The sequence below is a fragment of the Pseudophryne corroboree genome, chromosome 9 (assembly GCF_028390025.1).
Source record: "Pseudophryne corroboree isolate aPseCor3 chromosome 9, aPseCor3.hap2, whole genome shotgun sequence".
Taxonomy (NCBI): domain Eukaryota; kingdom Metazoa; phylum Chordata; class Amphibia; order Anura; family Myobatrachidae; genus Pseudophryne; species Pseudophryne corroboree.
The window spans coordinates 317,603,405-317,617,487 of NC_086452.1; the positions used below are offsets into that span (position 1 = coordinate 317,603,405).

The 14,083-nt window shown below is 47.0% G+C and overlaps 1 protein-coding gene across 2 annotated transcripts in view; it reads right to left on the reverse strand.

The window, feature by feature from the left end:
* Window positions 1-14,083, reverse strand: part of XRCC6 (X-ray repair cross complementing 6) — a 221,463-nt gene that overhangs the window by 171,968 nt on the left and 35,412 nt on the right. For both annotated transcript variants that reach the window (XM_063940459.1, XM_063940458.1), the window contains exons 2-4: window positions 13,556-13,649; window positions 8,733-8,845; window positions 2,374-2,512 (exon numbers count right to left, since the gene is read on the reverse strand). In XM_063940459.1, coding sequence (XP_063796529.1) covers window positions 2,374-2,512; window positions 8,733-8,845; window positions 13,556-13,637 — 334 coding nt within the window. In that variant the 5' untranslated portion in view covers window positions 13,638-13,649. The remainder of the gene's footprint in view (window positions 1-2,373; window positions 2,513-8,732; window positions 8,846-13,555; window positions 13,650-14,083) is intronic.

A 14,083-nucleotide genomic window follows, 5' to 3' on the forward strand; every position in this document is an offset into this window, starting at 1 on the left:
AACACTTCCATGTGCTTTTTTGAATCTGCATCATCTCCTGTCCACTGGCGAGTCCATAAGCCTCTCCTAGCAGAAATGGACAATGCACTTACTTTAGATGCCAGTCGACAGATTTCCCTTTGTGCATCTCTCATATATAAGACTGAGTCTTTTATATGGTCTATGGTTAACAGGATCGTGTCTCTGTCTAATGTGTCAATATTTTCTGACAGTTTATCTGACCACGCAGCGACAGCACTGCACATCCAAGCTGACGCAATAGCTAGCCTAAGTATAATGCCTGTGTGTGTATATACAGACTTCAGGATCGCCTCCTGCTTTCTATCAGCAGGTTCCTTGAGGGCGGCCGTATCCGGAGACGGTAGTGCCACCTTTTTAGACAAACGTGTGAGCGCTTTATCCACTCTAGGTGGTGTTTCCCAACGTGACCTATCCTCTGGCGGGAAAGGGAACGCCATTAGTACCTTCTTAGGAATTACCAATTTTTTATCAGGGAAAGCCCACGCTTCTTCACACACTTCATTTAATTCATCTGATGGGGGAAAAACTACGGGTAGTTTTTTCTCTCCAAACATAATACCCTTTTTAGTGGTACCTGTAGTTATATCAGAAATGTGTAACACCTCTTTCATTGCCTCAATCATGCAGTGAATGGCCTTAGTGGGCATCAGGTTAGACTCATCGTCGTCGACACTGGTGTCAGTATCAGTGTCGACATCTGGGTCTGCTTGAGGTAGCGGGCGTTTTAGAGCCCCTGACGACCCATGCGACGCCTGGGCAGGCACGAGCTGAGAAGTCGGCTGTCCCACATTTGGCATGTCGTCGATTTTCTTATATAAGGAGTCTATACGTGCACTCATTACTTTCCATAAGCCCATCCACTCAGGTGTCTGCCCAGCAGGGGATGACATCCCTTTTAAAGGCATCTGCTCCGCCTCCACATCATTATCCTCATCAAACATGTCGACACAGCCGTACCGACACACCGCACACACACAAGGAATGCTCCGAATGAGGACAGGACCCACAAAAGCCCTTTGGGGGGACAGAGTGAGAGTATGCCAGCACACACCAGAGCGCTATATAATGCAGGGACTAACTGAGTTATGTCCCCTATAGCTGCTTTTTATATTATATATATATTGCGCCTAAATTTAGTGCCCCCCCTCTCTGTTTTTACCCTGTTCTGTAGTGTAGACTGCAGGGGAGAGCCAGGGAGCTTCCTTCCAGCGGATCTGTGAAGGAGAAATGGCGCCAGTGTGTCTGAGGGAGATAGCTCCGCCCCTTTTCCGCGGCCTATTCTCCCGCTTTTTTCTGGATTCTGGCAGGGGTATTTACCACATATATAGCCTCTGGGGCTATATATTGTGGTATTTTTGCCAGCCAAGGTGTTTTTATTGCTGCTCAGGGCGCCCCCCCCAAGCGCCCTGCACCCTCAGTGACCGGAGTGTGAAGTGTGCATGAGGAGCAATGGCGCACAGCTGCAGTGCTGTGCGCTACCTTGGTGAAGACTGATGTCTTCTGCCGCCGTTTTTCCGGACCTCTTCTTGCTTCTGGCTCTGTAAGGGGGACGGCGGCGCGTCTCCGGGACCGAACACCAAGGACTGGGCCTGCGGTCGATCCCTCTGGAGCTAATGGTGTCCAGTAGCCTAAGAAGCCCAATCCGGCTGCAAGCAGGCGAGTTCGCTTCTTCTCCCCTTAGTCCCTCGCTGCAGTGAGCCTGTTGCCAGCAGGTCTCACTGAAAATAAAAAACCTAAACTATACTTTCTTTCTAAGGGCTCAGGAGAGCCCCTAGTGTGCATCCAACCTCGGCCGGGCACGAAATCTAACTGAGGCTTGGAGGAGGGTCATAGTGGGAGGAGCCAGTGCACACCAGGTAGTCATAAATCTTTCTAGAGTGCCCAGCCTCCTTCGGAGCCCGCTATTCCCCATGGTCCTTACGGAGTTCCCAGCATCCACTAGGACGTTAGAGAAAAGGTGTTATTTTATTGGCAATTGCAGTGATTAGATCTGCTAATCTTTTTCATTAACTAAAATCCTGGGAGCAATTCAGTTAAATGCAATGGCTATGACATCCAAAATCTCACACTGCGGCCAACAACATCGCTAGTTGTACTCTGCATCTCATAAAGGTTACACCGAAAAACTACTGATGTTAAGGGTGCCGTATATAATGGTTGTGTGCACAGCCAAACATCGCCCTGCACTGAATCATTCGCCTAATATTGTATTGTACAACATGCATTTAGATATAACATTCTCCCAGAAACAGCATGAAATTAAATCAAGTTACTTTTCAAGATTTATATCTGTATTCTCAAAGCACTTTTAATAACAATTGTTGGATGAAACAAAACTAAACTAAAAATTACCTGGTGTATCCAAATCATGAAGAACATACGTGTGTTTTATAGAAAGCGGATCTTTGCTTTCTCTGGTACCAAAAAACACCACAGACAAGAGATCACGGTCACTGCTGATGATCTTGCTGGTGTAGACACTACGGATGCACTAAAATAAAAATCAGGTCAAACCCAAAACAAAAAAATAAGATTTTACTTACCTATAAATCTATTTCTCGTAGTCCGTAGTGGATGCTGGGACTCCGTAAGGACCATGGGGAATAGCGGCTCCGCAGGAGACAGGGCACAAGAATAAAAGCTTTAGGATCAGGTGGTGTGCACTGGCTCCTCCCCCTATGACCCTCCTCCAAGCCTCAGTTAGGATACTGTGCCCGGACGAGCGTACACAATAAGGAAGGATTTTGAATCCCGGGTAAGACTCATACCAGCCACACCAATCACACCGTACAACTTGTGATCTGAACCCAGTTAACAGCATGATAACAGCGGAGCCTCTGAAAAGATGGCTCACAACAACAATAACCCGATTTAGTTAACAATAACTATGTACAAGTATTGCAGACAATCCGCACTTGGGATGGGCGCCCAGCATCCACTACGGACTACGAGAAATAGATTTATCGGTAAGTAAAATCTTATTTTCTCTGACGTCCTAGTGGATGCTGGGACTCCGTAAGGACCATGGGGATTATACCAAAGCTCCCAAACGGGCGGGAGAGTGCGGATGACTCTGCAGCACCGAATGAGAGAACTCCAGGTCCTCCTCAGCCAGGGTATCAAATTTGTAGAATTTAGCAAACGTGTTTGCCCCTGACCAAGTAGCTGCTCGGCAAAGTTGTAAAGCCGAGACCCCTCGGGCAGCCGCCCAAGATGAGCCCACTTTCCTTGTGGAATGGGCTTTCACAGATTTTGGCTGTGGCAGGCCTGCCACAGAATGTGCAAGCTGAATTGTACTACAAATCCAACGAGCAATAGTCTGCTTAGAAGCAGGAGCACCCAGCTTGTTGGGTGCATACAGGATAAACAGCGAGTCAGACTTTCTGACTCCCGCCGTCCTGGAAACATATATTTTCAGGGCCCTGACAACGTCAAGTAACTTGGAGTCCTCCAAGTCCCTAGTAGCCGCAGGCACCACAATAGGTTGGTTCATGTGAAAAGCAGAAACCACCTTAGGAAGAAATTGAGGACGAGTCCTCAATTCTGCCCTGTCAGAATGAAAAATTAAGTAAGGGCTTTTATATGATAAAGCCGCCAATTCTGACACACGCCTGGCTGAAGCCAGGGCTAACAGCATCGTCACCTTCCATGTGAGATATTTTAAGTCCACAGTGGTGAGTGGTTCAAACCAATGTGACTTAAGGAACCTCAAAACAACATTGAGATCCCAAGGTGCCACTGGAGGCACAAAAGGAGGTTGTATATGCAGTACCCCTTTTACAAATGTCTGAACTTCAGGTACTGAAGCCAGTTCTTTCTGGAAGAAAATCGACAGGGCCGAAATTTGAACCTTAATGGACCCTAATTTTAGGCCCATAGACAGTCCTGTTTGCAGGAAATGGAGGAAACGACCCAGTTGAAATTCCTCTGTAGGGGCCTTCCTGGCCTCACACCACGCAACATATTTTCGCCAAATGCGGTGATAATGTTTTGCGGTTACATCCTTCCTGGCTTTGACCAGGGTAGGGATGACTTCTTCTGGAATGCCTTTTTCCTTCAGGATCCGGCGTTCAACCGCCATGCCGTCAAACGCAGCCGCGGTAAGTCTTGGAACAGACAAGGCCCCTGTTGGAGCAGGTCCTTTCTTAGAGGTAGAGGCCACGGGTCTTCCGTGAGCATCTCTTGAAGTTCCGGGTACCAAGTCCTTCTTGGCCAATCCGGAACCACGAGTATCGTTCTTACTCCTCTCCTTCTTATGATTCTCAGTACTTTTGGTATGAGAGGCAGAGGAGGGAACACATACACTGACTGGTACACCCACGGTGTCACCAGAGCGTCCACCGCTATTGCCTGAGGGTCCCTTGACCTGGCGCAATATCTGTCTAGTTTTTTGTTTAGACGTGACGCCATCATGTCCACCTTTGGTTTTTCCCAACGGTTTACAATCAGGTGGAAGACTTCTGGGTGAAGTCCCCACTCTCCCGGGTGAAGGTCGTGTCTGCTGAGGAAGTCTGCTTCCCAGTTGTCCACTCCCGGAATGAACACTGCTGACAGAGCTATCACATGATTTTCCGCCCAGCGAAGAATCCTTGCAGCTTCTGCCATTGCCCTCCTGCTTCTCGTGCCGCCCTGTCTGTTTACGTGGGCGACTGACGTGATGTTGTCCGATTGGATCAATACCGCCTGACCCTGAAGCAGGGGTTTCGCTTGACTTAGGGCATTGTAAATGGCCCTTAGTTCCAGAATGTTTATATGAAGAGATGTTTCCATGCTTGACCACAAGCCCTGGAAATTTTTTCCCTGTGTGACTGCCCCCCAGCCTCTCAGGCTGGCGTCCGTGGTCACCAGGACCCAATCCTGAATGCCAAATCTGCGGCCCTCTAGTAGATGAGCACTCTGCAGCCACCACAGAAGAGACACCCTTGTCCTTGTCGACAGGGTTATCCGCTGATGCATCTGAAGATGCGATCCGGACCATTTGTCCAGTAGATCCCACTGAAACGTTCTTGCATGGAATCTTCCGAATGGAATCGCTTCGTAAGAAGCCACCATTTTTCCCAGGACCCTCGTGCACTGATGCACTGACACCTGGCCTGGTTTTAGGAGGTTCCTGACTAGCTCGGATAACTCCCTGGCCTTCTCCTCCGGGAGAAACACCTTTTTCTGGACTGTGTCCAGAATCATTCCTAGGAACAGTAGACGTGTCGTTGGAATCAGCTGCGATTTTGGAATATTTAGGATCCACCCGTGCTGACGTAACACTACCTGAGATAGTGCTACTCCGACTTCTAACTGTTCCCTGGACCTTGCCCTTATCAGGAGATCGTCCAAGTAAGGGATAATTAAGATGCCTTTTCTTCGAAGAAGAATCATCATTTCGGCCATTACCTTGGTAAAGACCCGAGGTGCCGTGGACAACCCAAACGGCAGCGTCTGAAACTGATAATGACAGTTTTGTACTACAAACCTGAGGTACCCTTGGTGAGACGGGTAGATTGGGACGTGGAGATAAGCATCCTTGATGTCCAGAGACACCATATAGTCCCCTTCTTCCAGGTTTGCTATCACCGCTCTGAGTGATTCCATCTTGAATTTGAACCTCTTTATGTAAGTGTTCAGGGATTTTAGATTTAAAATTGGTCTCACCGAGCCGTCCGGCTTCGGTACCACAAACAGCGTGGAATAATACCCCTTTCCCTGTTGTAGGAGGGGTACCTTGATTATCACCTGCTGGGAATACAGCTTGTGACTGGCTTCCAAAACTGCCTCCCTGTCGGAGGGAGACTTTGGTAGAGCAGACTTCAGGAACCGGCGAGGGGGAAACGCCTCGAATTCCAGTTTGTACCCCTGCGATACCACCTGTAGAATCCAGGGGTCCACTTGCGAGTGAGCCCACTGCGCGTTGAAATTCTTGAGACGGGCCCCCACCATGTCTGAGTCTGCTTGTAAAGCCCCAGCGTCATGCTGAAGACTTGGCAGAAGCAGGGGAGGGCTTCTGCTCCTGGGAAGCGGCTGCATGGTGCAGTCTTTTTCCCCTTCCTCTGCCCCGGGGCAGGAAGGAATGGCCTTTAGCTCGCTTGTACTTATGGGAACGAAAGGACTGAGTTTGAAAAGACGGTGTCTTTTTCTGCTGATGTGAAGTGACCTGGGGTAAAAAGGTGGATTTTCCAGCCATTGCCGTGGCCACCAGGTCCGATAGACCAGCCCCAAATAACTCCTCCCCTTTATACGGCAATACTTCCATATGTCGTTTGGAATCCGCATCGCCTGACCACTGTCGCCTCCATAACGCTCTTCTGGCAGAAATGGACATAGCACTTACTCTTGATGCCAGGGTGCAAATATCCCTCTGTGCATCACGCATATATAGTAATGCATCCTATCTGCTGGTTCTTTGAGGGTGGCCGTATCAGGAGACGGTAACGCTACTTGTTTAGATAAACGTGTGAGCGCCTTATCTACCCTAGGGGGTGTTTCCCAACGTGTCCTAACCTCTAACGGGAAAGGATATAGTGCCAATAATTTTTTAGAAATTAGCAGTTTTTTGTCGGGGGAAACCCACGCTTTATCACACACCTCATTTAACTCATCTGACTCAGGGAAAACTATTGGTAGTTTTTTCACACCCCACATAATACCCTTCTTTGTGGTACTTGTAGTGTCAGAAATGTTCAATGCTTCCTTCATTGCCGTGATCATGTAACGTGTGGCCCTACTGGACATTACGTTTGTCTCCTCACCGTCGACACTAGACTCAGTATCTGTGTCTGGATCTGTGTCGACCCACTGAGGTAACGGGCGTTTTAGGGCCCCTGACGGTGTCTGAGACGCCTGGACAGGCACTAATTGATTTGCCGGCTGTCTCATGTCATCAACCGTTCTTTGCAAAGTGCTGACATTATCACTTAATTCTTTAAATACGATCATCCAGTCAGGTGTCGACTCCCTAGGGGGTGACATCACTAACCCAGGCAATTGCTCCGCCTCCACATCATTTTCCTTCTCATACATGTCGACACACACGTACCGACACACAGCACACACACCGGGAATGCTCTGATAGAGGACAGGACCCCACAAGCCCTTTGGAGAGACAGAGGGAGAGTCTGCCAGCACACACCAAGCGCTATATATATATACAGGGATAACCTTATATAAGTGTTATTCCCTTATAGCTGCTGTTTATATAGTTTTTAGCTGCCAATAGTGCCCCCCCTTCTCTTTTTTACCCTGATTCAGTAGCAAGTCTGCAGGGGAGAGTCAGGGAGCCATCCTTCCAGCGGAGCTGTGAGGGAAAATGGCGCTTGTGTGCTGAGGAGATAGGCTCCGCCCCTTCACGACGTCCTTATCTCCCGCTTTTTCTGTAAAAAATGGCAGGGGTTAAAATACATCCATATAGCCCCAGAGCTATATGTGATGTATTCTTTAGCCAATCTAAGGTATATCATGTTATATTGCGTCTCAGGGCGCTCCCCCCCAGCGCCCTGCACCCTCAGTGACCGGAGTGTGAAGTGTGCTGAGAGCAATGGCGCACAGCTGCGGTGCTGTGCGCTACCTTAGTCTGAAGACAGGATCGTCTTCTGCCGCCGATTTCACCGGACCTCTTCGCTCTTCTGGCTCTGTAAGGGGGCCGGCGGCGCGGCTCCGGGACCCATCCAGGCTGAACCTGTGATCGTCCCTCTGGAGCTAATGTCCAGTAGCCTAAGAAACCCGATCCACTCTGCACGCAGGTGAGTCCGTTTCTTCTCCCCTTAGTCCCACGATGCAGTGAGCCTGTTGCCAGCAGGACTCACTGAAAATAAAAAACCTAAAATATACTTTTATTCTAAGCAGCTCAGGAGAGCCACCTAGCCTGCACCCTTCTCGTTCGGGCACAAAAATCTAACTGAGGCTTGGAGGAGGGTCATAGGGGGAGGAGCCAGTGCACACCACCTGATCCTAAAGCTTTTATTCTTGTGCCCTGTCTCCTGCGGAGCCGCTATTCCCCATGGTCCTTACGGAGTCCCAGCATCCACTAGGACGTCAGAGAAAGTCTGATAACCTCTCAAGGACTAATCTTGACTGTAAAAAGTGCATGTTTGCACATCGTACATCGCTGTGTGACCATATTCTGCAGAAGTGACTGCACTCCTCTGTCACAGAATACAAATGGAATTCCTATTACACTATCCGCTGCCGGCTTCCAACTAACTAGTTATGACCTAATTAATATTTACTTGTATACCTTTCAGATTTTATAAAAATAATAATTATAGGATACAATTATGAGTTTTTTAATTAAAAAATAAATAAAATCCATAGCATATACTCTAATGGGCAGTGTTTTCTTCTTCTTTTTTAAACAAAAATTGCTAAATAATTCTAATCTTTCAGCACATAATTTTAATGCACAGGTGAATCTTAACAATAAACAATGTATACATTTATAAAATTGGATGACAGTCATAATAATCAATAAAAGCCAAACAAGAGTAATTAAGACCTATTTTCGCATTAATCGAATTTGAAGAGAGACATCCTCTCATCTTATCCCTTATATAGTCTCAGGATTTATTGTATTATAGATCTAGAGATTTAGAAGCCTATTACTTAGGAGTTGAATTTAGTATTAAAAAGTTAACTTTAAGATGATTCATAGAGAATTATAATGTTGTTACAGGTCTAATCCAAAGGTTCATTTAGAATGATGTATCAGTGAAAATGGTTATTACCTGCAGAGCAATGTCAAATGGTGTTGAAGCATCATCATCATCCAGACTCCTAAACATTTGTTTTGAGGCATCAACAAGGAAGATTAGGCTGTCTCTACCCCCGAAACGGAACTCTAATACAGTACAGAGAATATGTATAACAATGTAACATGAAAACCTGCACCAGTGGAGAACAACATTGAGGGGTAGAGTAACTAAAGCTTCTAAACCTGACAAGTGTTGCCCACAGAAACCTAGATTCTAGCTATCATTTCTCTATTGCATTCTACAAAATGACAGAGAATCTAATTGGCTGCTGTGGGAAACACCTCCACTTGTACCGTTTGGAAACTTTAATAAATCTGCCCCTAAGAATCACAGCAACAGTCACAATATTTATAAATTTATAAATTTTAAAAAACGTCACACACATCTCTGAAAAATTCCAAACGTCATCGCTATCAGAAGTCTCGAGTAAGTGTCTGCAGTATTCTGAGTTGCAATGATCTATAGAATTGTACTGCCCGCAGCCTTCTGTCCACTTACGCAGTTGGCTCACTATTATCAGGACTTAGATCTACCCCATTCTAGGCGCAAGAGATACCAAATACGCCTCCCCTCGAAATAGGCATGACTGGGTAATTCTGGCTACATGACCACTAAACTATTCTCTTAAGGGCATAGGCCCAGATGACACCTAATGAAGCCCAATTTTACGGACAGAGAAAACCAAGATTCAACCAACTCAGGAACGCTCGGATGTTCACTGTGGAATATGCGCAGTTTGATAAAGCTTGCTAAATATGTACACATTCAAACTTGCATGCGACTTAGAATCAGGCCTAATGTGTTAAAACTCAAATCACGCATCCCTGCTAAATAAATGGACATCTGTTGGTTCATATTTATTAAATCCAGCTCTGCAATGGAGAAATCTGACTAGTTCTGAATGTATGCTAATCCCTTAAAAATAGAATTACAAATTTACAGACACTATGGGGGTCATTCCGAGTTGGTCGCTCGCTAGCAGTTTTTCGCTGCCGTGCAAACGCTAAGCCGCCGCCGCCCTCTGGGAGTGTATTTTAGCTTTGCAATAGTGCGATTGCTTCCATCATAGAGCAGCTACAAAAAAATAGTGCAGTTTTAGAGTAGCTCCAGACCTACTCAGCGCTCGCGATCACTTCAGACCATTCAGTTCTGGATTTGAAGTCACAAACACGCCCTGAGTTCACCCAGCCACGCCTGCGTTTTTCCTGGCACGCCTGTATTTTTCCGAACACTCCCTGAAAACGGTCAGTTGCCACCCAGAAACGCCCACTTCATGTCAATCACTCTGTGGCGGCCATTGCGACTGAAAAGCATCGCTAGAACATACTACATTGGCCGTTGTGAAAGTACGTCGTGCGTGCGCATTGCGCCGTATATGCATGCGCAGAAGTGCTGTTTTTTTGCATCATCGCTGCGCAGCGAACATTTTCAGCTAGCGATCAACTCAGAATGACCACCTATATTCACTAGATTAGATTGTGAGTTTTCACCAAATCTGAGAATCTCTGTGGAATGATTTCTACATTTGGCACATGTTCTTTGCTGATCACTCAGCATGTGAAATGGGAGGTTTTAAAGTTCTGTAGAAATTTTATGTAGTACATTTCTGATGTGAACTTTTTTTGCAAGTTAATGGATTGTCTAAATGGCAGTGTGTTCATTTATTGTTCCCAAATAAATAAATAAAAATCTTACTTGAAACTGCTGAGTTGTACAGTACACTGAAGGTCAGTGATTCCCAAATTCGGTTCTCATGAAGCACTATCGGCATATCCATACTTGGCCACAGGTGACTTAATTAGTACCTCAGTCAATATGGTTTAACCATCTGTGCTGAGCCATGGATATACTTAAAACCTGGAATGTTAGTGCTCCTTGAAGACAGAGTTTGGGAACTACTGCTATAGGTAATTTGACTGCACTACCATTTTGTTCATCTACTGAACACACATATTTATGCTGATATTTATATTGCACATTAATAATATTCTGTGCTCCGGTATTGGTTTGCGCCATATTTTTCATGGCCTCACAGTGGCTAAAGAGGTGTTGCTAAGACACCACTGGATTTAGCGCAAACCTCTGCAAATACATACCTTAGGGGTATATTCAATTGAAGTCGAAAGCTGCCGTCTGTCAAAAAGACGGCAGTTTTTGCCTTTTTTAGGTCGGAAGAGGTTTCCTACCTATTCAATATAACCCCAAATTATTCGACAAGTCGAAAAATTCGACTTGTCGAAAAGCACGTGGATCGTCGAAATAGCTGCCGATTCGCATGCTTCTGACGAAAACGGGTTTCGACCATCTCGATCTGACTTTAAAAACAGTCGGATTGAGATGAGGAAGCCGAGAGGAGGAGAGGGGGAGACCAGCGGGCAGACGGGGGAGAGCGGCGCTACAGCAGGGGCACAGCGTAACCAGAGGATGTGTCACAGCACCCGCTCACAGCAGCGTCCACCCGGCTCCAGCAAGCGAGACCTGCTGGAGCCGGGTGGATGCTGCCGTGAGCGGCGGCTGTGACACATCCTCCGGCTACGCTGCTATAGCTGCTGCTGTAGCGCTATTCTCCCCCGTCTGCCCGCGGCTCTCCCCCGTCTCAGCACCCACATCTCAATCCGACTTTTGTTAAAGTCGAATTGAGATGGCATTGAATAGCCCTTGTCGGATCCATTCCGACAAATGAATGTCTGAATAGATCCGACTTCAATTGAATATACCCCTTAGAATGCGGTATTCCAGTGATTAGAGGCCAGGATCCAACTTAAATCAGACAGTTCAGTTTCAGTAATAGGAATACATGGATGACAATCATAATTTGACATTTATAAAAGTTATGTTTAATTTTTTTCTTCACAGCATCCATTTTAACCATTTCAGAACCTTTGGATCAGGTAGGTAGTGTTCACTCGAAGCTTCTTTCGCAGGGCGCTGCACCCTGCCCCTTTTTTGAGTGACAGACTGCGCCCTGCCTGTTTGTGCCCGCCCTGCCAAGGACTGCCTTCTCCCCGTCCCCGCAGCGCTGTCACTTCTCCCCGTCCCACTGTCACTTCCACTTCTCCCTGTCCCCGCCGCGCTGTTACTCCTCCCCCTGCCTTACTGATAGCTCTCAGCTGAAGGCGGAGACTGGGTCAGCGTGCAGCGGGGAGGAGCAGCCAATCAGAGCCTGCAGTGTCTCCCGCCAGTCCTCCGGCATGGTTTGATTCTCCCTCACCATGGCGCTGCGCGCTGACCTGGTCTCCGCCGTCAGCATCAAGAGACCGGCCCCGCTGACCCGGCACAGCGCCCTCCTCCGCAACGGTGAGTGCCGCTCTGCAAATGCCCTGTGCCCGTCCTCCCCTCCCTCCTAGTGCTCTCTCCCTGGTGCAGTGTGCCTCAGTGCTCTCTCCCTGGTGCAGTGTGCCTCAGTGCTCTCTCCCTGGTGCAGTGTGCCTCAGTGCTCTCTCCCTGGTGCAGTGTGCCTCAGTGCTCTCTCCCTGGTGCAGTGTGCCTCAGTGCTCTCTCCCTGGTGCAGTGTGCCTCAATGCTCTGTGTATAACGTGCTCTGCCTGGCGCAATGTGTATAACGTGCTCTGCCTGGCGCAATGTGTATAACGTGCTCTGCCTGGCGCAATGTGTATAACGTGCTCTGCCTGGCGCAATGTGTATAACGTGCTCTGCCTGGCGCAATGTGTATAACGTGCTCTGCCTGGCGCAATGTGTATAACGTGCTCTGCCTGGCGCAATGTGTATAACGTGCTCTGCCTGGCGCAATGTGTATAACGTGCTCTGCCTGGCGCAATGTGTATAACGTGCTCTGCTGGCGCAATGTGTATAACGTGCTCTGCTGGTGCAATGTGTATAGCGTGCTCTGCTGGCGCAATGTGTATAGCGTGCTCTGCTGGCGCAATGTGTATAGCGTACTCTATCTGGCGCAATGTGTTCTATCTGGCGCAGTGTGTATAACGTGTTCTACCTGGCGCAGTGTATATAGGAGGTTCTACCTGGTGCAATGTGTATAAGCGGCACTATTGTGTGGTATAGTGTGATTTGGTACTATTATATGGTCACGCCTCTTCCCCGTGAAACAACGCCACTAAATTTTTGCTATAGGAATGGGAGCACCAAGCATTATAGTATGTACATAATTTTGCCCTTCTAACTTAAAAATGTGCCCTCACGAATGAAAAATGTGCCCTCCCCGTGATCAGCACCCTGCTTTAAAAAAATCCTAGAGTGAACAATAGGTACGAATATACTAAAAGATGTCTGAAAGTAAACTGTGTTTTTTTTTATTAAACCATGTATGCATCTTTAGTTGAATTAATCCTTGTCAAACCACAGGGCAAGCTGGCAATTGTGGTTCTCCAAAGTATAAAAAAAATCTTTTTTTTTTTTTTTTTTACATTTGTTCCCATAACCCAAGTGTATCAGGTAGCGCCAGGACTGGTTATACCCATGAGGGGGACCGCACGCATTTTTGAACAGTCTTGCCAACTGGACTGGTTCTATCTGAAACTATGGTGGGGGGACCCCCACACTACTAGTACCCGCTCTATCCCCTCTGGTTCCACTAACCAAGACTGGCAAAACCCTGTGCTGGTTACCCCCAAATCAGAGGGAACCCACTATGGCATTCCTCTGATTTTAGAGAAACCAGCACTAGTCTAAAAGTGCCAGTGCTGGCTAAAAGGTGGCAGGCCCAACATGCATTTTTTTCTCTTTATATTGTTTCTGCTTTTATGTTTTAACATGCGAATGTAGGCTGACAGTGTCCACCTACTTCTGTGACATAAGAAATGACATCCAAGTTCTCTTACCACTATGTTCTGCTTCTCCATCTTCCACATCTTCACCTTCATCTCCCTCCTCATTGGCATAGTAGGAACCCCATTCTGGCATGCTTACGGATGTCTGGAAGGAATGCATATATTAAAGTACCGTATGTAAATAAAATTTAGGCTACATAAGTGAAATGAAAATTTACAAAGTGGGAAAAACACAAGATCTGCATGCATAGCGATTCCAGAACAAAGAGGAAACCATAGCCTGACATTGTGTTGTTACTAAGTTAAAAGACAGGACGAACGCTAGAAAACAGCATTTCTTCAAGCAACAATTTGCAACATATGCAACGTCATGCTTATACTGCTCTGAAATAATTAAAGGCTTTGACAGCATGCTGGTTAGTAACTGCCCCGAGGTATTTTACTGTACAACCATTGAAGCAAGATTTGTTAACTAACAGCAGTTGAATAAGCGTCCTTCCTCAACTACCATCCGTATGTAATGATTCACGCACACAGGGCGCAGGAGAGCTGCAAGTTCCTGTGTGACTCGGCCAGCTA